General features: G+C 42.9%; 1 protein-coding gene across 1 annotated transcript in view; it reads left to right on the plus strand.

Moving 5' to 3' along the window:
• LOC106574788 (neurobeachin) overlaps positions 1 to 23334 on the plus strand; it is a 293517-nt gene that overhangs the window by 88166 nt on the left and 182017 nt on the right. The window contains 3 exon segments of the mRNA XM_082974820.1: positions 2307 to 2407; positions 5768 to 5863; positions 7900 to 8021. Coding sequence (XP_082830946.1) covers positions 2307 to 2407; positions 5768 to 5863; positions 7900 to 8021 — 319 coding nt within the window.

Below are 23334 nucleotides of genomic sequence, written 5' to 3' on the forward strand. Positions count from 1 at the left end.
GACTAGACATGACTAGACCTGACTAGACATTACTAGACATTACTAGACCTGACTAGACCTGACTAGACCTGACTAGACATTACTAGACATTACTAGACCTGACTAGACATTTCTAGACCTGACTAGACCTGACTAGACCTGACTAGACCTGACTAGACATGACTAGACATGTGTAGACCTGACTAGACCTGACTAGACATTACTAGACCTGGCGAGACATTACTAGACCTGACTAGACCTGACTAGACATGACTAGACATGACTAGTCATGACTAGACATTACTAGACCTGACTAGACCTGACTAGACCTGACCTGATATTACTAGACCTGACTAGACCTGACTAGACATTACTAGACCTGGCGAGACATTACTAGACCTGGCGAGACATTACTAGACATGACTAGACTTGACTAGACATTACTAGACCTGGCGAGACATTACTAGACATGACTAGACCTGACTTGACATTACTAGACCTGACTAGACATTACGAGACATTACGAGACATTACGAGACATTACGAGACATTACTAGACATGACTAGACCTGACTAGACATTACTAGACCTGACTAGACCTGACTAGATATTACTAGACCTGACTAGACATTACTAGACCTGGCGAGACATTACTAGACCTGTCTAGACCTGACTATACATTACTAGACATTACGAGACATTACTAGACATTACTAGTCATTACTAGACATGACTAGACCTGACTAGACATTACTAGACCTGACTAGACATTACTAGACATTACTGGACCTTACTAGACCTGACTAGACCTGACTAGACCTGACTAGACATTACTAGACCTGACTAGACATTACTAGACCTGACTAGACATTACTAGACCTGACTAGACCTGACTAGACATTACTAGACATTACTAGACCTTACTAGACCTGACTAGACATTACTAGACCTGACTAGACCTGACTAGACATTACTAGACATTACTAGACCTGACTAGACATTACTAGACCTGACTAGACATTACTAGACCTGACTAGACATTACTAGACCTGACTAGACATTACTAGACCTGAGTAGACATGACTAGACCTGACTAGACATGACTAGACATGACTAGACCTGACTAGACATGACTAGACCTGACTAGACATTACTAGACCTGACTAGACATTACTAGACCTGACTAGACATTTCTAGACCTGACTAGACATTACTAGACCTGACTAGACATTACTAGACCTGAGTAGACATGACTAGACCTGACTAGACATGACTAGACCTGACTAGACATGACTAGACCTGACTAGACATGACTAGACATGACTAGACCTGACTAGACATTACTAGACCTGACTAGACATTACTAGACCTGACTAGACATTTCTAGACCTGACTAGACATTACTAGACCTGACTAGACCTGACTAGGCATTACTAGACCTGACTAGACATTACTAGACCTGACTAGACATTACTAGACCTGACTAGACCTGACTAGACATTACTAGACATTACTAGACCTGACTAGACCTGACTAGACCTGACTAGACCTTACTAGACCTTACTAGACCTGACTAGACCTGACTAGACCTGACTAGACATTACGAGACCTGACTAGACATTACTAGACCTGACTAGACCTGACTAGACATTACTAGACCTGACTAGGCCTGACTAGGCCTGACTAGACATTACTAGACATTACTAGACCTGGCGAGACATTACTAGACCTGACTAGACCTGACTAGACATTACTTGACCTGACTAGACATTACTTGACCTGACTAGACATTACTAGACCTGACTAGACATTACTAGACCTGACTAGACCTGATTAGACATGACTAGACCTGACTAGACCTGACTAGACATTACTAGACCTGACTAGACATTACTAGACCTGACTAGACATTACTAGACCTGACTAGACCTGACTAGACCTGACTAGACATTACTAGACCTGACTAGACATTACTAGACCTGACTAGACATTACTAGACCTGACTAGACATTACTAGACATTACTAGACCTGACTAGACATTACTAGACCTGACTAGACCTGACTAGACCTGACTAGACATTACTAGATCTGACTAGGCCTGACTAGACCTGACTAGACCTGACTAGACATTACTAGACCTGACTAGACATTACTAGACATTACTAGACCTGACTAGACCTGACTAGACATTACTAGACCTGGCGAGACATTACTAGACCTGACTAGACATTACTAGACCTGACTAGACATTACTAGACCTGACTAGACATTACTAGACCTGACTAGACCTGACTAGACCTTACTTTTTCTCCCTCTGTGTGTGTAGATCTGTTGGTGGATATGCTGGGGGTGATGGCCAGCTACAGTATAACAGTGAAGGAGCTCAAACTTCTCTTCAGTATGCTCAGGGGAGACAACGGTATCTGGGTGAGTTAACCTGGGGGAGGGTGGGGGAGTTAACCTGGGGGAGGGTGGGGGAGTTAACCTGGGGGAGGGGGAGGGAGGGTGAGTTAACCTGGGGGAGGGTGAGGGAGGGTGGGGGAGTTAACCTGGGGGAGGGAGGGTGAGTTAACCTGGGGGAGGGTGAGGGAGGGTGTGGGAGTTAACCTGGGGGAGGGGGAGTTAACCTGGGGGAGGGGGAGTTAACCTGGGGGAGTTAACCTGGGGGAGGGGGACGGAGGCTGTTGGGCTGTGCTGGGCTGGGCTGGGCTGGGTTGGGTTGGGTTGGGCTGGGTGTGGCTGGGCTGGGTTGGGCTGGGTTGGGTTGGGCTGGGCTGTGCTGGGCTGGGTTGGGCTGTGCTGGGTTGGGTGTGGCTGGGTTGGGTGTGGCTGGGCTGGGTTGGGCTGGGTGTGGCTGGGTGTGGCTGGGCTGGGCTGGGTTGGGTGTGGCTGGGCTGGGCTGGGTTGGGTGTGGCTGGGCTGGGCTGGGTTGGGCTGGGCTGGGTTGAGTTTGGTTGGGTTGGGCTGGGTTGGGCTGGGCTGGGCTGGGTTGGGCTGGGCTGGGTTGGGTTTGGTTGGGTTGGGCTGGGTTGGGCTGGGCTGTGCTTGTTTGGGCTGGGTTGTGCTGGGTTGGGTTGGGCTGGGCTGGGCTGCGTGAGACTAAGTTGAAGGGCTGTGTGTAGGCTGAAAGGAGGTGACATTGGGGGTTGGGGTGAGGAGAGGTGGATGATGGGACAGGTCCAGTAGTCACAGACACATATATAAACATCTACGGCAACAACAGTACTCATCCATCTATCCCTCACCCTGTCCTCCTCATCACCATCCATCCATCTATCCCTCACCCTGTCCCCCTCATCACCATCCATCCATCTATCCCTCACCCTGTCCCCCTCATCACCATGTATATATCCATCCATCTGTCCCTCACCCTGTCCTCCTCATCACATCTATATATCCATCCATCTGTCCCTCACCCTGTCCTCCTCATCACCATCCATCCATCTATCCCTCACCCTGTCCTCCTCATCACCATCCATCCATCTATCCCTCACCCTGTCCTCCTCATCACCATCCATCCATCTATCCCTCACCATGTCCTCCTCATCACCGTCTAAATATCCATCCATCTATCCCTCACCCTGTCCTCCTCATCACATCTATATATCCATCCATCTATCCCTCACCCTGTCCCCTCATCACCATGTATATATCCATCCATCTGTCCCTCACCCTGTCCTCCTCATCACATCTATATATCCATCCATCTATCCCTCACCCTGTCCTCCTCATCACATCTATATATCCATCCATCTATCCCTCACCCTGTCCTCCTCATCACCATCCATCCATCTATCCCTCACCCTGTCCTCATCACCATCTATATATCCATCCATCTATCCCTCACCCTGTCCCCCTCATCACCATGTATATATCCATCCATCTGTCCCTCACCCTGTCCTCCTCATCACATCTATATATCCATCCATCTGTCCCTCACCCTGTCCTCCTCATCACATCTATATATCCATCCATCTATCCCTCACCCTGTCCTCCTCATCACCATCTATATATCCATCTATCCCTCACCCTGTCCCCATCACCATCTATATATCCATCCATCTATCCCTCACCCTGTCCCCCTATTTCTCCTCTCCTGGTTGCCCTAGCCAACGATCATCCCCATTTCTGCTCTCCTTCAATCCCTCTATTCTTCTTTACCTTGTCCCCTCCATCTCTCTCTCCTCTCCTCTCCTTCTCCATCCCTCTATCCTTCTTCACCTTGTCTCCATCTCTCTTTCTCCTCCTCCTCTCTTCCTCCCCTCCTCTCCTCCTCTCATCTCCTCCTCCTCTCCTTCTCCATCCCTCTATCCTTCGTCACCTTGTCTCCTCCATCTCTCTCTCTCCTCCTCCTCCTCCCCTTCTCCATCCCTCTATCCTTCATCACCTTGTCTCCTCCATCTCTCTCTCTCCTCCTCCTCCTCCCCTTCTCCATCCCTCTATCCTTCGTCACCTTGTCTCCTCCATCTCTCTCTCTACTCCCCCTCCACTCCTTCTTTATCCCTGTATCCTTCTTCACCTTGTCTCCTCCATCTCTCTCTCTCTTCTCCCCATCCCCACACTATGACATCCTGTATACAGAAACAAAACCCTTACCCCTCCGTCTCTCCTCCGTCTCTCCTCCTTCTCTCCTCCTTCTCTCCTCCGTCTCTCCTCCGTCTCTCCTCCGTCTCTCCTCCGTCTCTCCTCCTTCTCTCCGTCTCTCCTCCGTCTCTCCTCCGTCTCTCCTCCGTCTCTCCTCCGTCTCTCCTCCGTCTCTCCTCCATCTCTCCTCCATCTCTGCTTCATCAATCCTTCATCTCTCCTCCGTCTCTCCTCCGTCTCTCCTCCATTTCTCCTTCATCTCTGCTTCATCAATCCTTCATCTCTCCTTCATCTCTCCCTTTCATCTCTCCTCCATCTGTCCTTCATCTCTCCTCCATCTGTCCTTCATCTCTCCTCCATCTGTCCTTCATCTCTCCTCCATCTCTCCTCCATCTCTCTCCTTCATCTGTCCTTCATCTCTCCTCCATCTTTCCTTCATCTCTCCTCCATCTTTCCTTCATCTCTCCTCCATCTCTCTTTCATCTCTCCCTTTCATCTCTCCTCCCTCTCCTCTCCAGGGATAGATTTGTTAGGGGGTTGCCATGGTATTGATAAGATGTTACCAGAGCGCGGCAGATGTGATTGACGGCTTATTGATCCAATAGGGTTATTGTAGGGCTGATGATGTCACACTGTGTTATTCTCCTATCCTCCTTCAGTGTCTGTGATTTGTTAGGAATGTCACGAACTTCCCTGATTCATTGAACTTCCTCCTGTTTCATCCTGTCCTCTTCTCCCTCCTCCTGTCCTCCTCTCCTCCTCTTCTCCTCTCCCCTACTCCTCTCCTCTCCTCTTTTCTCCCCTCATCCCTCTCCCTCTCTCTGATACCTCTCTCCTCTCCTACTCCTCTCCCCCTCTCCTTTCATCCCCTCGCATCCCCATTCCTCACCTCTCCTCTCATCACTCTCTCCTCTGCTCCTCCCCTCCTCCTCTCTCACCACTCTCTCCTCTCCTCGTCTCCCCCTCCCCTCCTCTCCTTCTCTCTCATCACTGTCTCCTCTCCACCTCCCCTCCTCCCCTCCCCTTCTCTCTCATCATGCTCTCCTCTCCTCTCTTCCTCTCCTCTCCCCCCTCCTCTCCTCTCTCATCACTCTCTTTTTTCTACTTCCTCTCCCCCTCTCTCATCCTCCTCTCTCATCCTCCTCTCCCCTCCTCCTCTCCCCTCCTCCTCCTCCTCTCCTCCTCTCTCCCATCCCCCTCCAGCCCAGACATTCTATCAAGTTGTTGTCTGTGTTGAACCTGATGCCTCAGAGACATGGTCCAGACACCTTCTTCAACTTCCCTGGTCGCAGTGCAGCGGTAAGACACACACACACACACACACACACACACACACACACACACACACACACACACACACACACCTGTCCGTACACCTGTCCATGTTGTGTAGTGCTCGCCTCCCTTCCATATATTCTAAGCCAAGTAGTCATGTAATACACAAAGCCATTCCACACAGATGAATAGTCAGTCATCTTTGCATATACACTGCTCAAAAAAATAAAGGGAACACTAAAATAACACATCCTAGATCTGAATGAATTAAATAATCTTATTAAATACTTTTTTCTTTACATAGTTGAATGTGCTGACAACAAAATCACACAAAAATAATCAATGGAAATCCAATTTATCAACCCATGGAGGTCTGGATTTGGAGTCACACTCAAAATTAAAGTGGAAAACCACACTACAGGCTGATCCAACTTTGATGTAATGTCCTTAAAACAAGTCAAAATGAGGCTCAGTAGTGTGTGTGGCCTCCACGTGCCTGTATGACCTCCCTACAACGCCTGGGCATGCTCCTGATGAGGTGGCGGATGGTCTCCTGAGGGATCTCCTCCCAGACCTGGACTAAAGCATCCGCCAACTCCTGGACAGTCTGTGGTGCAACGTGGTGTTGGTGGATGGAACGAGACATGACGTCCCAGATGTGCTCAATTGGATTCAGGTCTGGGGAACGGGCGGGCCAGTCCATAGCATCAATGCCTTCCTCTTGCAGGAACTGCTGACACACTCCAGCCACATGAGGTCTAGCATTGTCTTGCATTAGGAGGAACCCAGGGCCAACCGCACCAGCATATGGTCTCACAAGGGGTCTGAGGATCTCATCTCGGTACCTAATGGCAGTCAGGCTATCTCTGGCGAGCACATGGAGGGCTGTGCGGCCCCCCAAAGAAATGCCACCCCACACCATGACTGACCCACCGCCAAACCGGTCATGCTGGAGGATGTTGCAGGCAGCAGAACGTTCTCCACGGCGTCTCCAGACTCTGTCACGTCTGTCACGTGCTCAGTGTGAACCTGCTTTCATCTGTGAAGAGCACAGGGCGCCAGTGGCAAATTTGCCAATGTTGGTGTTCTCTGGCAAATGCCAAACGTCCTGCACGGTGTTGGGCTGTAAGCACAACCCCCACCTGTGGACGTCAGGCCCTCATACCACCCTCATGGAGTCTGTTTCTGACCGTTTGAGCAGACATATGCACATTTGTGGCCTGCTGGAGGTCATTTTGCAGGGCTCTGGCAGTGCTTCTCCTGCTCCTCCTTGCACAAAGGCGGAGGTAGCGGTCCTGCTGCTGGGTTGTTGCCCTCCTACGGCCTCCTCCACGTCTCCTGATGTACTGGCCTGTCTCCTGGTAACACCTCCATGCTCTGGACACTACGCTGACAGACACAGCAAACCTTTCTGCCACAGCTCGCATTGATGTGCCATCCTGGATGAGCTGCACTACCTGAGCCACTTGTGTGGGTTGTAGACTTTGTCTCATGCTACCACTAGAGTGAAAGCACCGCCAGCATTCAAAAGTGACGAAAACATCAGCCAGGAAGCATAGGAACTGAGAAGTGGTCTGTGGTTACCACCTGCAGAACCACTCCTTTATTGGGGGTGTCTTGCTAATTGCCTATAATTTCCACCTGTTGTCTATTCCATTTGCACAACAGCATGTGAACTGTATTGTCAATCAGTGTTGCTTCCTAAGTGGACAGTTTGATTTCACAGTAGTGTGATTGACTTGGAGTTACATTGTGTTGTTTAAGTGTTCCCTTTATTTTTTTGATCAGTATAGTTTCACACAGACGAAGAGTCATTTTTCAACCCGGTCAAATAGTCCTGTTTTTTGGTGCTAGGTTCCTGTCGGTGACTTGATATACTTGTGTCTGTGATTGGCAGATGATGTGTTGTCTGTGATTGTGATTGGTTTATGATGTGTTGATTGGCTGATGGTGTGTTGTCTGTGATTGTGATTGGTTTATGATGTGTTGTCTGTGATTGTGATTGGTTTATGGTGTGTTGATTGTGATTGGCTGATGGTGTGTTCTGTCTCCTCCCCCAGGCCATAGCGTTGCCGCCCATCGCTAAGTGGCCTTACCAGAACGGCTTCACTCTCAACACCTGGTTCAGACAAGATCCCCTCAACAACATCAATGTAGACAAGGACAAACCATACCTCTACTGGTGAGAACTACAACCTATCTCAACCTCACCGCAACCTAAACGAAACAAACCGGACCCTCAACCTAACCGCAACCTAAACTAAACTAACTCAACCTAAACTCAACCTAAACTAAACGAACCTCAACCTAAACTAAACTAACTCAACCTAAACTAAACTAACTCAACCTAAACTAAACAAACCTCAACCTAAACTAAACGAACCTCAACCTAACTCAACCTAACTTAAACAAACCAAACCTCAACCTAAACTAAACTAACTGAACCTATCCTCAACCTAACTTAAACAAACTAAACCTCAACCTAAAACAACCTAACCTAAACTAACCTCAAAATAACTCAACCTTTCCTCAACCTAACTTAACCTAACCTCAACCTAAACTAACCTAACCTCAACCTAACTTAACCTAACCTCAACCTAAACTAATCTAACCTAACCTCAACCTAAACTAATATAACTGAACCTCAACCTAACTCAACCTAACTTAACTAACCGAACCTCGACCTAACCTCAACCTAAACTAAACTATCCTCAACCTAACCAAACCTCAACCTAACCTCAAAATAACTTAACCTAACCTCAACCTATCCTCAACATGACCTGTATTGATATAGCTCACTCTAATATCTCTACTGCTGTACATGCTGAACTGATCTTGTGTAGATTCTCCTGGTGTCCATACGTATAATATATCTACTGTTACTGTGTAGACTACATACATGTACAGTCCTTAGCCACATACACCTTAGCCAAATACATTTAAACTCAAGTTTTCACAATTCCTGACATTTAATCCTAGTGAAAATTCCCTGTCTTAGGTCAGTTAGGATCACCACTTTATTTTAAGAATGTAAAATGTCAGAATAATAGTAGAGAGAATAATTTATTTCAGGTTTTATTTCTTTCATCACATTCCCAGTGTGTCGGAAGTTTACATACACTCAATTAGTATTTGGTAGCATTGCCTTTAACTTGTTTAACTGGGGTCAAACGTTTCGGGTAGCCTTCCACAAGCTTCCACATTATGTTGGGTGAATTTTGGCCCATTCCTCCTGACAGAGCTGGTGTTACTGAGTCAGGTTTGTAGGCCTCCTTGCTCGCACACGCTTTTTCAGTTCTGTCCACAAATGTTCTATATGATTGAGGTCAGGGCTTTGTGATGGCCACTCCAATACCTTGACTTTGTTGTCCTTAAGCCATTTTGCCACAATTTTGGAAGTATGCTTGGGGTCATTGTCCATTTGGAAGACCCATTTGCGACCAAGCTTTAACTTCCTGACTGACTGTCTTGAGAGGTTGCTTCAATATATCCACATAATTTTCCTCCCTCATGATGCCATCTATTTTGTGAAGTGCACCAATCCCTCATGCAGCAAAGCACCCCCACAACATGATGCTGCCACCCCTGTGCTTTACGGTTGGGATGGTGTTCTTCGGCTTGCAAGCCTCCCCATTTTTCCTCCAAACATAACGATGGTCATTATGGCCAAACAGTTCTATTTTTGTTTCATCATTTACATTTACATTTACATTTAAGTCATTTAGCAGACGCTCTTATCCAGAGCGACTTACAAAATGGTGCATTCACCTTATGATATCCAGTGGAACAACCACTTTACAATAGTGCATCTAAATATTTTAAGGGGGGGGGGGTTAGAAGGATTACTTTATCCTATCCTAGGTATTCCTTAAAGAGGTGGGGTTTCAGGTGTCTCCGGAAGGTGGTGATTGACTCCGCTGTCCTGGCGTCGTGAGGGAGCTTGTTCCACCATTGGGGTGCCAGAGCAGCGAACAGTTTTGACTGAGCTGAGCGGGAACTGTGCTTCCTCAGAGGTAGGGGGGCCAGCAGGCCAGTGGTGGATGAACGCAGTGCCCTTGTTTGGGTGTAGGGCCTGATCAGAGCCTGAAGGTATGGAGGTGCCGTTCCCTTCACAGCTCCGTAGGCAATCACCATGGTCTTGTAGCGGATGCGAGCTTCAACTGGAAGCCAGTGGAGAGAGCGGAGGAGCGGGGTGACGTGAGAGAACTTGGGAAGGTTGAACACCAGACGGGCTGCGGCGTTCTGGATGAGTTGTAAGGGTTTAATGGCACAGGCAGGGAGCCCAGCCAACAGCGAGTTGCAGTAATCCAGACGGGAGATGACAAGTGCCTGGATTAGGACCTGCGCCGCTTCCTGTGTGAGGCAGGGTCGTACTCTGCGAATGTTGTGGAGCATGAACCTACAGGATCGGGTCACCGCCTTGATGTTAGTGGAGAACGACAGGGTGTTGTCCAGGATCACGCCAAGGTTCTTAGCACTCTGGGAGGAGGACACAAGGGAGTTGTCAACCGTGATGGCGAGATCATGGAACGGGCAGTCCTTCCCCGGGAGGAAGAGCAGCTCCGTCTTGCCGAGGTTCAGCTTGAGCTGGTGATCCGTCATCCACACTGATATGTCTGACAGACATGCAGAGATGCGATTCGCCGCCTGGTTATCAGAAGGGGGAAAGGAGAAGATTAATTGTGTGTCGTCTGCATAGCAATGATAGGAGAGACCATGTGAGGATATGACAGAGCCAAGTGACTTGGTGTATAGCGAGAATAGGAGAGGGCCTAGAACAGAGCCCTGGGGGACACCAGTGGTGAGAGCGCATGGTGCGGAGACAGATTCTCGCCACGCCACCTGGTAGGAGCGACCTGTCAGGTAGGACGCAATCCAAGCGTGGGCCGCGCCGGAGATGCCCAACTCGGAGAGGGTGGAGAGGAGGATCTGATGGTTCATCAGACCAGAGGACATTTCTCCAAAAAGTACGATCTTTGTCCCCATGTGCAGTTACAAACCGTAGTCTGGCTTTTTTATGGCGGTTTTGGATCAGTGGCTTCTTCCTTGCTGAGTGGCCCTTCAAGTTCATGTCGATATAGGACTCGTTTTACTGTGGATATAGATACTTTGGACCTGTTTCCTCCAGCATCTTCACAAGGTCCTTTGCTGTTGTTCTGGGATTGATTTGCACTTTTCCCACCAAAGTACGTTAACCTCTAGGAGACAGAACGCGTCTCCTTCCTGACCGGTATGACGGCTGCGTGGTCCCATGGTGTTTATACTTGCGTACTATTGTTTGTACAGATGAACGTGGTACCTTCAGGCGTTTGGAAATTGCTGATGAACCAGACTTGTGGAGGTCTACAATTTTTTTGTCTGAGGTCTTGGCTGATTTCTTTTGATTTTCCCATGATGTCAAGCAAAGAGGCACTGAGTTTGAAGGTAGGCCTTGAAATACATCCACAGGTACACCTCCAATTGACTCAGATGATGTCAATTAGCCTATCAGAAGCTTCTAAAGCCATGACATTTTCTGGAATTTTCCAAGCTGTTTAAGTGAAATCAACACCAAAAATAAACAATAAACAGTAAACAATAAACAAACCCATAACCCCTTTCCAGCAATCAATCACATAGAAAACCACTGATTCCCCTCAGACAGATGTCTATGTATCAGGGGAGAAGCTCCACATGATATCTGATTTTACGGCCTCATACTTGATTCCAACCTCTCTTTTTTAAAAAGCAAATCAAAAAGGTAATTCAAATAACCAAATGCAACCTAGCTAATTTCCCAAACATATGAAATAGTTTTACTACAGAGGTACCAAAACTATACTTCAAGGGCTCAGAGCGAGTGACGTCACCGATTGAAATGCTATTAGCGCGCACCAGCGCGGTTACACTCACCCCCCTTACAAAGAGTGCGTCTCTACGTCTTACAGGAACGTGCACACCGACCAGGCACACGCACAACTGTGATTAATTTGCACTGTTCCTGCGAAATAAAATTAACTCACCTTTAACCTCCCTGGGCAAGGTGGGACGTTTGTGTCCCACCTAGTCAACAGCCAGTGGAATCGCGTGGTGCGAAATACAAATACCTCAAAAATGCTATAACTTCAATTTCTCAAACATATGACTATTTTACACCGTTTTAAAGACAAGACTCTCGTTAATCTAACCACATTGTCCAATTTCAAAAAGGCTTTACAGCAAAGCAAAACATTAGATTATGTCAGGAGAGTACCCAGTCAGAAATAATCACACAGACATTTTTCAAGCTAGCATATATGTCACAAAAACCAAAACCACAGCGAAATGCAGCACTAACCTTTGATGATCTTCATCAGATGACAACCCTAGGACATTATGTTATACAATACATGCATGTTTTGTTCAATCAAGTTCATATTTATATCAAAAACCAGCTTTTTACATTAGCATGTGATGTTCAGAACTAGCATACCCACCGCAAACTTCCTGTGAATTTACTAAATTACTCACGATTAACGTTCACAAAATACATAACAATTATTTTAAGAATTATAGATACAGAACTCCTTTATGTAATCACGGTGTCAGATTTTAAAATAGCTTATCGACGAAAGCACATTTTGCAATATTCTGAGCAGATAGCTCGGCCATCACGGCTAGCTAATTTGACACCCACCAAGTTTGGCCCTCACCAAACTCAGATTTACTATAAGAAAAATTGGATTACCTTTGCTGTTCTTCATCAGAATGCACTCCCAGGACTTCTACTTCAACAACAAATGTTGTTTTGGTTCCAAATAATCCATAGTTATATTCAAATACCTCCGTTTTGTTCGTGCGTTCAGGTCAGTATCCGAAGGGTGACACGCGAGCGCATTTCGTGACAAAAAAATTCAAAATATTCCATTACCGTACTTCAAAGCATGTCAAACGCTGTTTAAAATCAATTTTTATGCAATTTTTCTTGTAAAATAGTGATAATATTCCAACTGGGCGACGTTGTATTCATTCAAAGGCTGAAAGAAAAAAAATGGATAATTCTCATGAACGCGCTTCTCAGTGTCACGGTTCCCAGCCTGACCACTCACAAACAGAGCTGCTGTACTTCGCCCAGAGACTGCAGACACCCCATTACACTTTCTGGCGCCTTCTGAGAGCCAATGGAAGCCTTAGAAAATGTCACGTTACAGCAGAGATGCTGTATTTTCGATAGAGATGCAACAGAAGGAGAACACATTGTCAGACAGGGCACTTCCTGTATGGAATCTTCTCAGTTTTTGGCCTGCCATATGAGTTCTGTTATACTCACAGACACCATTCAAACAGTTTTAGAAACTTTAGAGTGTTTTCTATCCAAATCTGCTAATTATATGCATATTCTCGTTTCTGGGCAAGAGTAGTAACCAGTTTAAATCGGGTAAGTTTTTTTTATCCGTCCGTGCAAATACTGCCCCCTAGCCCCAACAGGTTAAAGGCACAGTCAACTTAGTGTACGTAAACTTCTGACCCACTGGAATTGTGATACAGTAAAATAATCTGTCTGTAAACAATTGTTGGAAAAATGACTTGTGTCATGCACAAAGTAGATGTCCTAACCGACTTGTCAAAACTATAGTTTGTTAACAAGAAATGTGTGGAGTGGTTGAAAAAAGAGTTTTAATGACTCCAACCTAAGTGTATGTAAACTTCCTGTCTTCAACTGTAGCTAGCATGTGATTACTGCTACAGTGCTATTTGGGTTGTTAATCAGATTTGTCCTGCCGTTTTTGATTTCTTATAATTTTTTCCCTTTTTGTCAGGGGCCAGTAACAAACACCTGCTATAACACCTACTAAACTGTATATGCAACCAATAAACTTTGATTTGATTTTAACCTAACCTCCACCTAACCTAAATATAACCTAACCTCAAACTAACTTTAACCTAATCTTAATCTAATCTAACCTATCCTCAACCTCCACCTCATTTTAACCCTTGTGTTGTCTTATGGCTACAAAATGCCTCGCCACTATGTTTAACAGCAGAGAAAACCCCCTAAATTATATTTTATTAACTTGAAATTTGATGACTTTTCCTAGAGTGACCCCAACATCAGAAAAAGTGAAACATCGCCTTTGTGCATATTTCAATGTACACCATCAGGGTACCAAGATTGTCTTAGGGTCAATTATAAAATAATTTACAAATACACACACACACACACACACACACACACACACACACACACACACACACTGTGAGACATTGAGATCTGATTGAACTCAGACAAAACTAAAACTTCCTTGTGCATGTGCAGCATCTCCCCTCCATGACCCCACACATGACTCAAGTTCACAGACAAAATAAAAACTATTTCAGACAAAATAAAAATGTCTTGAAAGCATTGTTTATTAATGGGGAATGCAGTCAGAGGTTATAAAAGTGCTGCAGATGACCCCAGTTCTCTCTTTGCTGAAGCCATGAGTGCACGTTTTAGTGCCCAACAGGTCATAGATCAGATTTTACATGCTTTATCTTCAGATGAAGAAGAAATCCCCCCCCCAAGCTGAAAGAGACATTTTTTTCTTTCAAAGAACAACAAAATAACATGGTCCTTGTCACCATATGACAACCAGGGCAGGATGGCAGCACAACAGGTCATAAGGATGACCCCAGGGCCCACAAGGCATGCAGTTGCCCAGGACAACGCCTCAACATTCTACGTGTTCATCACACCAGCCATCGAAAAAAATCATCCTGGAGATGTCAGTTTTGGAGGATTTCTGTAAATATGGAGACAACTGGAAAAGGATGGATGAGAGTGACCTGCGTGCCTACATAGGGCTGCTAATCTTAGCGGGTGTGTATAGGTCCCGAGGCGAGGCCACATGTAGTCTCTGGGATGCAGAGAGTGGAAGGGTGATTTTCCACTGAAATGCCACTGAAAGTCTTTCACACTTTCTTAAGAATGCTACGATTTGATAACCGTGAGTCGAGACCTGCAAGACGTGTGAGAGACAAACTGGCGGCCATAAGAGAGGTCTGGGAGAAGTGGGTGGAGCGTCTGCCACACCTCTACAACCCTGGGCCTGAAGTAACAGTGGATGAGGCCATACCTCTACAACCCTGAGCCTGAAGTAACAGTGGATGAGGCTATACCTCTACAACCCTGGGCCTGAAGTAACAGTGGATGAGGCTATACCTCTACAACCCTGGGCCTGAAGTAACAGTGGATGAGGCCATACCTCTATAACCCTGGGCCTGAAATAACAGTGGATGAGGCCATACCTCTATAACCCTGGGCCTGAAGTAACAGTGGATGAGCAACTGGTTCCATTCAGAGGTACATTTTTATTTTCATATCTGTAATCTAAGTGATTTTCACAGATTTTATTATGTATTGCTGTAATATCATTGATTTATGTGATTGTTTTCTGTCACACTGATACTAATTACTGATAGTAATCTCTTTTGTCATAAGGTCGCAGTCCTTTCCGGCAGTATATGCCCAAGCAAGCCAGCAAAGTATGGCATCAAGATATGGGTGGCCTGTGACGCACAATCCTGCTATGCTTGGAAGATGCAAGTCTACACAGGGAAGCCGACCAGTGGAGGCCCAGAGAAGAACCAGGGGATGCGGGTTGTGCTTGATGTGACAGATGGACTGAGGGGGCACAGTGTCACATGTGACAATTTCTTCACCTCTTATGACCTCAGCCAGCAGCACCTGAAGAGGAAGATCACCATGGTTGGCACAGTTAGAAAGAACAAGCCTGAGCTCCCCCCTGCACTCCTCACAACAAGGGGGGGAGAGGCCTTCTCATCAAAATTTGCCTTCACCCCCACCACCACTCTAGTTTCTTACCTCCCAAAGAGGAACAAGAATGTGGTCCTCCTGAGCACACTGCACAAAACAGCTGAGATCAGTGATCGTGAGGACAGGAAGCCAGCCATCATCCTGGACTACAACCACAACAAAGGAGGTGTGGACAACCTGGACAAGGTGATTGGAACTTACAGCTGCAGGAGGATGACTGCCCGCTGGCCCCATGGTCATCTTCCATAACATCATTGATGTTTCCTCATACAATGCCTTCGTGATATGGAACAAGATCAATCCTACCTGGACGCCTGATGAGCGGAACAAGAGGAGGGTGTTCCTGGAGCAGCTGGGAAAGGCACTTGTAACCCCACACATTCAAAGAAGGGAGCACCTCCTCTGCAAAGCACCCTTTGCAGCGCTTGTGAAAGCTGTTCAGGTGGCTGAATCTTGTCCTGATCCACCTGAGGCTGCAGCTGGGGCAGGCAAGAGGAGGAGATGCCAATTCTTACCCCCCAAAGAAGAACTGTAAAACAAATACTGTGCTGCACATGTGAGAAATACATCTGCAAAGTCCATGCACACATACTTGCATACTGTCCTACATGTGCTAATTAGAGTTGATTGATTTATGTTCTTCACGTTTTTGTTTTGTATCTATTATCTTATTCTTATTTATTGTTGTTGTTTATACACCTTGTGGGTGGGGGCAATGGTTAAAAAAATGGGAGAAGACTAGTATTTTGCATTTGAATTCCTCATTGTACAGTATATAAGAATATATCACTATGCTGCCAAAAAAAGTTCAAGACAGTTATTGTTCCCCTTCAATAAAATGTATTCAAAACTACTTTCTGCACATTTCTGCTACTTTCTTAGTGCTATCTCTTGCTACAAAAATGTATGTTTACACCTATGCAGTACCTTTAGCAATAGGGTTCCTCAGTCGAGCAGGGAGTTTCAAACACAGATTCAACCTAACTCAGTGACTAAAAATCTCAATATAATCAATTTTAAATACAGGCTGTAACACAAGAACATTTTTAAAAAGTCAAGGGGTTTGACTACTTTCTGCACATTTCGACTACTTTCTTAGGCTATGCAAGAGCTATCTCTTACTAAAACAGTAATGTTTACACCTATGCTATACCTTTAGCAATAGTAATAATAATAAACCTCTACTTTAGTAAAGAAAACAATTATGACAGGTGTGTTGTAATAAAAAAAACACTGTTGTCCACTGATTTAAATGCAGTCTTTCTGCATTGTGAGGAGGGAATATCCAGATATTAACAAAGTTTGTGATGAATGACAGGTTGTTTCTTAATTCAAAATAGATTTGGGGTTTAAAATTCAATTAAGCTGCTTTATTTTAGGGGTTTAGTGGAGGAGGGCCATTTGTTACCCTTAGGACAAGGGGGAGTATACAGAATGTTAAGACTATACACAGGCTAACCTAAATCCAACGAGAAATTAGACATCTGCTGAGTCAAAGGGGGATAGAGATGGAAAGAAGGAGGGGGAGAGAGAGAGAGAGAGAGAGAGAGAGTGGGAATTAATGTGTGCCTGATTTTAATGGATCAAACTGTCATCTCAAAATACGTGAATGAACTCTGGATAAATAGGTAGATAATTGAGAAATGGAAAAAAAAAAAAAAAGTGAACAGAAACAATCCAGGCATAAATAAACGGTAGATTAATAGAAAAATGACTTTAAATGGTGTTAAATGTCAGATGAGTCCATTAGTGATCGGAGGGACGGGGGCTCGCTGTGAGACAACGTTAGTGGTAGCTGTTAGCCACAGTCACAATTCATTAGCTATGACCTTTCATTACAGCTGCTTCTCACTCTCGTTCAGTCTCTCACTCTCTCTCTCTCTCTCAAGCCTCACATGCTCACAGAAATCTCTGTTTGAGTTGACAGACAGACAGACAGACAGACAGACAGACAGACAGACAGACAGACAGACAGACAGACAGACAGACAGACAGACAGACAGACAGACTGACAGATAGTAACAGGTAGTTACTACAGTAGATTCAGTAGATTCTAACAGGTAGTTACTACAGTAGATTCTAACAGTTAGTTACCACAGTAGATTCAGTAGATTCTAACAGGTAGTTACTACAGTAGATTCAGTAGATTCTAACAGGTAGTTACCACAGTAGATTCAGTAGATTCTAACAGGTAGTTACCACAGTAGATTCAGTAGATTCTAACAGGTAGTTACTACAGTAGATTCAGTAGATTCTAACAGTTAGTTACTACAGTAGATTCAGTAGATTCTAACAGGTAGTTACTACAGTAGATTCAGTAGATTCTAACAGGTAGTTACCACAGTAGATTCAGTAGATTCTAACAGGTAGTTACCACAGTAGATTCAGTAGATTCTAACAGGTAGTTACTACAGTAGATTCAGTAGATTCTAACAGGTAGTTACTACAGTAGATCCTAGCAGGTAGTTACTACAGTAGATTCAGTAGATTCTAACAGGTAGTTACTACAGTAGATTCAGTAGATTCTAACAGTTAGTTACTACAGTAGATTCAGTAGATTCTAACAGGTAGTTACTACAGTAGATTCAGTAGATTCTAACAGTTAGTTACTACAGTAGATTCAGTAGATTCTAACAGGTAGTTACTACAGTAGATTCAGTAGATTCTAACAGTTAGTTACTACAGTAGATTCTAGCAGGTAGTTACTACAGTAGATTCAGTAGATTCTAACAGGTAGTTACTACAGTAGATTCAGTAGATTCTAACAGTTAGTTACTACAGTAGATTCAGTAGATTCTAACAGTTAGTTACTACAGTAGATTCAGTAGATTCTAACAGGTAGTTACTACAGTGGATTGTAACAGGTAGTTACTACAGTAGATTCAGTAGATTGTAACAGGTAGTTACTACAGTAGATTGTAACAGGTAGTTACTACAGTAGATTCAGTAGATTCTAACAGTTAGTTACTACAGTAGATTCAGTAGATTCTAACAGGTAGTTACTACAGTAGATTCAGTAGATTCTAACAGGTAGTTACCACAGTAGATTCAGTAGATTCTAACAGTTAGTTACCACAGTAGATTCAGTAGATTCTAACAGGTAGTTACTACAGTAGATTCAGTAGATTCTAACAGGTAGTTACCACAGTAGATTCAGTAGATTCTAACAGGTAGTTACCACAGTAGATTCAGTAGATTCTAACAGGTAGTTACTACAGTAGATTCAGTAGATTCTAACAGTTAGTTACTACAGTAGATTCAGTAGATTCTAACAGGTAGTTACTACAGTAGATTCAGTAGATTCTAACAGGTAGTTACCACAGTAGATTCAGTAGATTCTAACAGGTAGTTACCACAGTAGATTCAGTAGATTCTAACAGGTAGTTACTACAGTAGATTCAGTAGATTCTAACAGGTAGTTACTACAGTAGATTCAGTAGATTCTAACAGGTAGTTACTACAGTAGATTCTAGCAGGTAGTTACTACAGTAGATTCAGTAGATTCTAACAGGTAGTTACTACAGTAGATTCAGTAGATTCTAACAGTTAGTTACTACAGTAGATTCAGTAGATTCTAACAGGTAGTTACTACAGTAGATTCAGTAGATTCTAACAGTTAGTTACTACAGTAGATTCAGTAGATTCTAACAGGTAGTTACTACAGTAGATTCAGTAGATTCTAACAGGTAGTTACTACAGTAGATTCAGTAGATTCTAACAGTTAGTTACTACAGTAGATTCAGTAGATTCTAACAGGTAGTTACTACAGTAGATTCAGTAGATTCTAACAGGTAGTTACTACAGTAGATTCAGTAGATTCTAACAGGTAGTTACTACAGTAGATTCTAGCAGGTAGTTACTACAGTAGATTCAGTAGATTCTAACAGGTAGTTACTACAGTAGATTCAGTAGATTCTAACAGTTAGTTACTACAGTAGATTCAGTAGATTCTAACAGTTAGTTACTACAGTAGATTCAGTAGATTCTAACAGGTAGTTACTACAGTGGATTGTAACAGGTAGTTACTACAGTAGATTCAGTAGATTTTAACAGGTAGTTACTACAGTAGATTGTAACAGGTAGTTACTACAGTAGATTCAGTAGATTCTAACAGGTAGTTACTACAGTAGATTCAGTAGATTCTAACAGTTAGTTACTACAGTAGATTCAGTAGATTCTAACAGGTAGTTACTACAGTAGATTCAGTAGATTTTAACAGGTAGTTACTACATTAGATTCTAACAGGTAGTTACTACAGTAGATTCAGTAGATTCTAACAGGTAGTTACTACAGTAGATTCAGTAGATTCTAACAGTTAGTTACTACAGTAGATTCAGTAGATTCTAACAGGTAGTTACTACAGTAGATTCAGTAGATTCTAACAGGTAGTTACTACAGTAGATTGTAACAGGTAGTTACTACAGTAGACTCAGTAGATTGTAACAGGTAGTTACTACAGTAGATTGTAACAGGTAGTTACTACAGTAGATTCAGTAGATTCTAACAGGTAGTTACTACAGTAGATTCAGTAGATTCTAACAGGTAGTTACTACAGTAGATTCAGTAGATTCTAACAGTTAGTTACTACAGTAGATTCAGTAGATTCTAACAGTTAGTTACTACAGTAGATTCAGTAGATTCTAACAGGTAGTTACTACAGTAGATTCAGTAGATTCTAACAGGTAGTTACTACAGTAGATTCTAACAGGTAGTTACTACAGTAGATTCAGTAGATTCTAACAGGTAGTTACTACAGTAGATTCAGTAGATTCTAACAGGTAGTTACTACAGTAGATTCAGTAGATTCTAACAGGTAGTTACTACAGTAGATTCAGTAGATTCTAACAGGTAGTTACTACAGTAGATTGTAACAGGTAGTTACTACAGTAGACTCAGTAGATTGTAACAGGTAGTTACTACAGTAGATTGTAACAGGTAGTTACTACAGTAGATTCAGTAGATTCTAACAGGTAGTTACTACAGTAGATTCAGTAGATTCTAACAGGTAGTTACTACAGTAGATTCAGTAGATTCTAACAGGTAGTTACTACAGTAGATTCAGTAGATTCTAACAGGTAGTTACCACAGTAGATTCAGTAGATTCTAACAGTTAGTTACCACAGTAGATTCAGTAGATTCTAACAGGTAGTTACCTACAGTAGATTCAGTAGATTCTAACAGGTAGTTACCACAGTAGATTCAGTAGATTCTAACAGGTAGTTACTACAGTAGATTCAGTAGATTCTAACAGGTAGTTACTACAGTAGATTCAGTAGATTCTAACAGGTAGTTACTACAGTAGATTCTAGCAGGTAGTTACTACAGTAGATTCAGTAGATTCTAACAGGTAGTTACTACAGTAGATTCAGTAGATTCTAACAGTTAGTTACTACAGTAGATTCAGTAGATTCTAACAGGTAGTTACTACAGTAGATTCAGTAGATTCTAACAGTTAGTTACTACAGTAGATTCAGTAGATTCTAACAGGTAGTTACTACAGTAGATTCAGTAGATTCTAACAGGTAGTTACTACAGTAGATTCAGTAGATTCTAACAGTTAGTTACTACAGTAGATTCAGTAGATTCTAACAGGTAGTTACTACAGTAGATTCAGTAGATTCTAACAGGTAGTTACTACAGTAGATTCAGTAGATTCTAACAGGTAGTTACTACAGTAGATTCTAGCAGGTAGTTACTACAGTAGATTCAGTAGATTCTAACAGGTAGTTACTACAGTAGATTCAGTAGATTCTAACAGTTAGTTACTACAGTAGATTCAGTAGATTCTAACAGTTAGTTACTACAGTAGATTCAGTAGATTCTAACAGGTAGTTACTACAGTGGATTGTAACAGGTAGTTACTACAGTAGATTCAGTAGATTTTAACAGGTAGTTACTACAGTAGATTGTAACAGGTAGTTACTACAGTAGATTCAGTAGATTCTAACAGGTAGTTACTACAGTAGATTCAGTAGATTCTAACAGTTAGTTACTACAGTAGATTCAGTAGATTCTAACAGGTAGTTACTACAGTAGATTCAGTAGATTTTAACAGGTAGTTACTACATTAGATTCTAACAGGTAGTTACTACAGTAGATTCAGTAGATTCTAACAGGTAGTTACTACAGTAGATTCAGTAGATTCTAACAGTTAGTTACTACAGTAGATTCAGTAGATTCTAACAGGTAGTTACTACAGTAGATTCAGTAGATTCTAACAGGTAGTTACTACAGTAGATTGTAACAGGTAGTTACTACAGTAGACTCAGTAGATTGTAACAGGTAGTTACTACAGTAGATTGTAACAGGTTGTTACTACAGTAGATTCAGTAGATTCTAACAGGTAGTTACTACAGTAGATTCAGTAGATTCTAACAGGTAGTTACTACAGTAGATTCAGTAGATTCTAACAGTTAGTTACTACAGTAGATTCAGTAGATTCTAACAGTTAGTTACTACAGTAGATTCAGTAGATTCTAACAGTTAGTTACTACAGTAGATTCAGTAGATTCTAACAGGTAGTTACTACAGTAGATTCAGTAGATTCTAACAGGTAGTTACTACAGTAGATTCTAACAGGTAGTTACTACAGTAGATTCAGTAGATTCTAACAGGTAGTTACCACAGTAGATTCAGTAGATTCTAACAGGTAGTTACCACAGTAGATTCAGTAGATTCTAACAGGTAGTTACTACAGTAGATTCAGTAGATTCTAACAGTTAGTTACTACAGTAGATTCAGTAGATTCTAACAGGTAGTTACTACAGTAGATTCAGTAGATTCTAACAGGTAGTTACCACAGTAGATTCAGTAGATTCTAACAGGTAGTTACCACAGTAGATTCAGTAGATTCTAACAGGTAGTTACTACAGTAGATTCAGTAGATTCTAACAGGTAGTTACTACAGTAGATTCAGTAGATTCTAACAGGTAGTTACTACAGTAGATTCAGTAGATTCTAACAGTTAGTTACTACAGTAGATTCAGTAGATTCTAACAGGTAGTTACTACAGTAGATTCAGTAGATTCTAACAGTTAGTTACTACAGTAGATTCAGTAGATTCTAACAGGTAGTTACTACAGTAGATTCAGTAGATTCTAACAGGTAGTTACTACAGTAGATTCAGTAGATTCTAACAGTTAGTTACTACAGTAGATTCTAGCAGGTAGTTACTACAGTAGATTCAGTAGATTCTAACAGGTAGTTACTACAGTAGATTCAGTAGATTCTAACAGTTAGTTACTACAGTAGATTCAGTAGATTCTAACAGGTAGTTACTACAGTAGATTCAGTAGATTCTAACAGGTAGTTACTACAGTAGATTGTAACAGGTAGTTACTACAGTAGATTCAGTAGATTTAACAGGTAGTTACTACAGTAGATTGTAACAGGTAGTTACTACAGTAGATTCAGTAGATTCTAACAGGTAGTTACTACAGTAGATTCAGTAGATTCTAACAGGTAGTTACTACAGTAGATTCAGTAGATTCTAACAGGTAGTTACCACAGTAGATTCAGTAGATTCTAACAGGTAGTTACTACAGTAGATTCAGTAGATTCTAACAGGTAGTTACCACAGTAGATTCAGTAGATTCTAACAGGTAGTTACCACAGTAGATTCAGTAGATTCTAACAGGTAGTTACTACAGTAGATTCAGTAGATTCTAACAGTTAGTTACTACAGTAGATTCAGTAGATTCTAACAGGTAGTTACTACAGT

The sequence above is a fragment of the Salmo salar genome, chromosome 04, assembly GCF_965601325.2.
Source record: "Salmo salar chromosome 04, fSalSal1, whole genome shotgun sequence".
NCBI classification, from domain to species: Eukaryota; Metazoa; Chordata; class Actinopteri; order Salmoniformes; family Salmonidae; genus Salmo; species Salmo salar.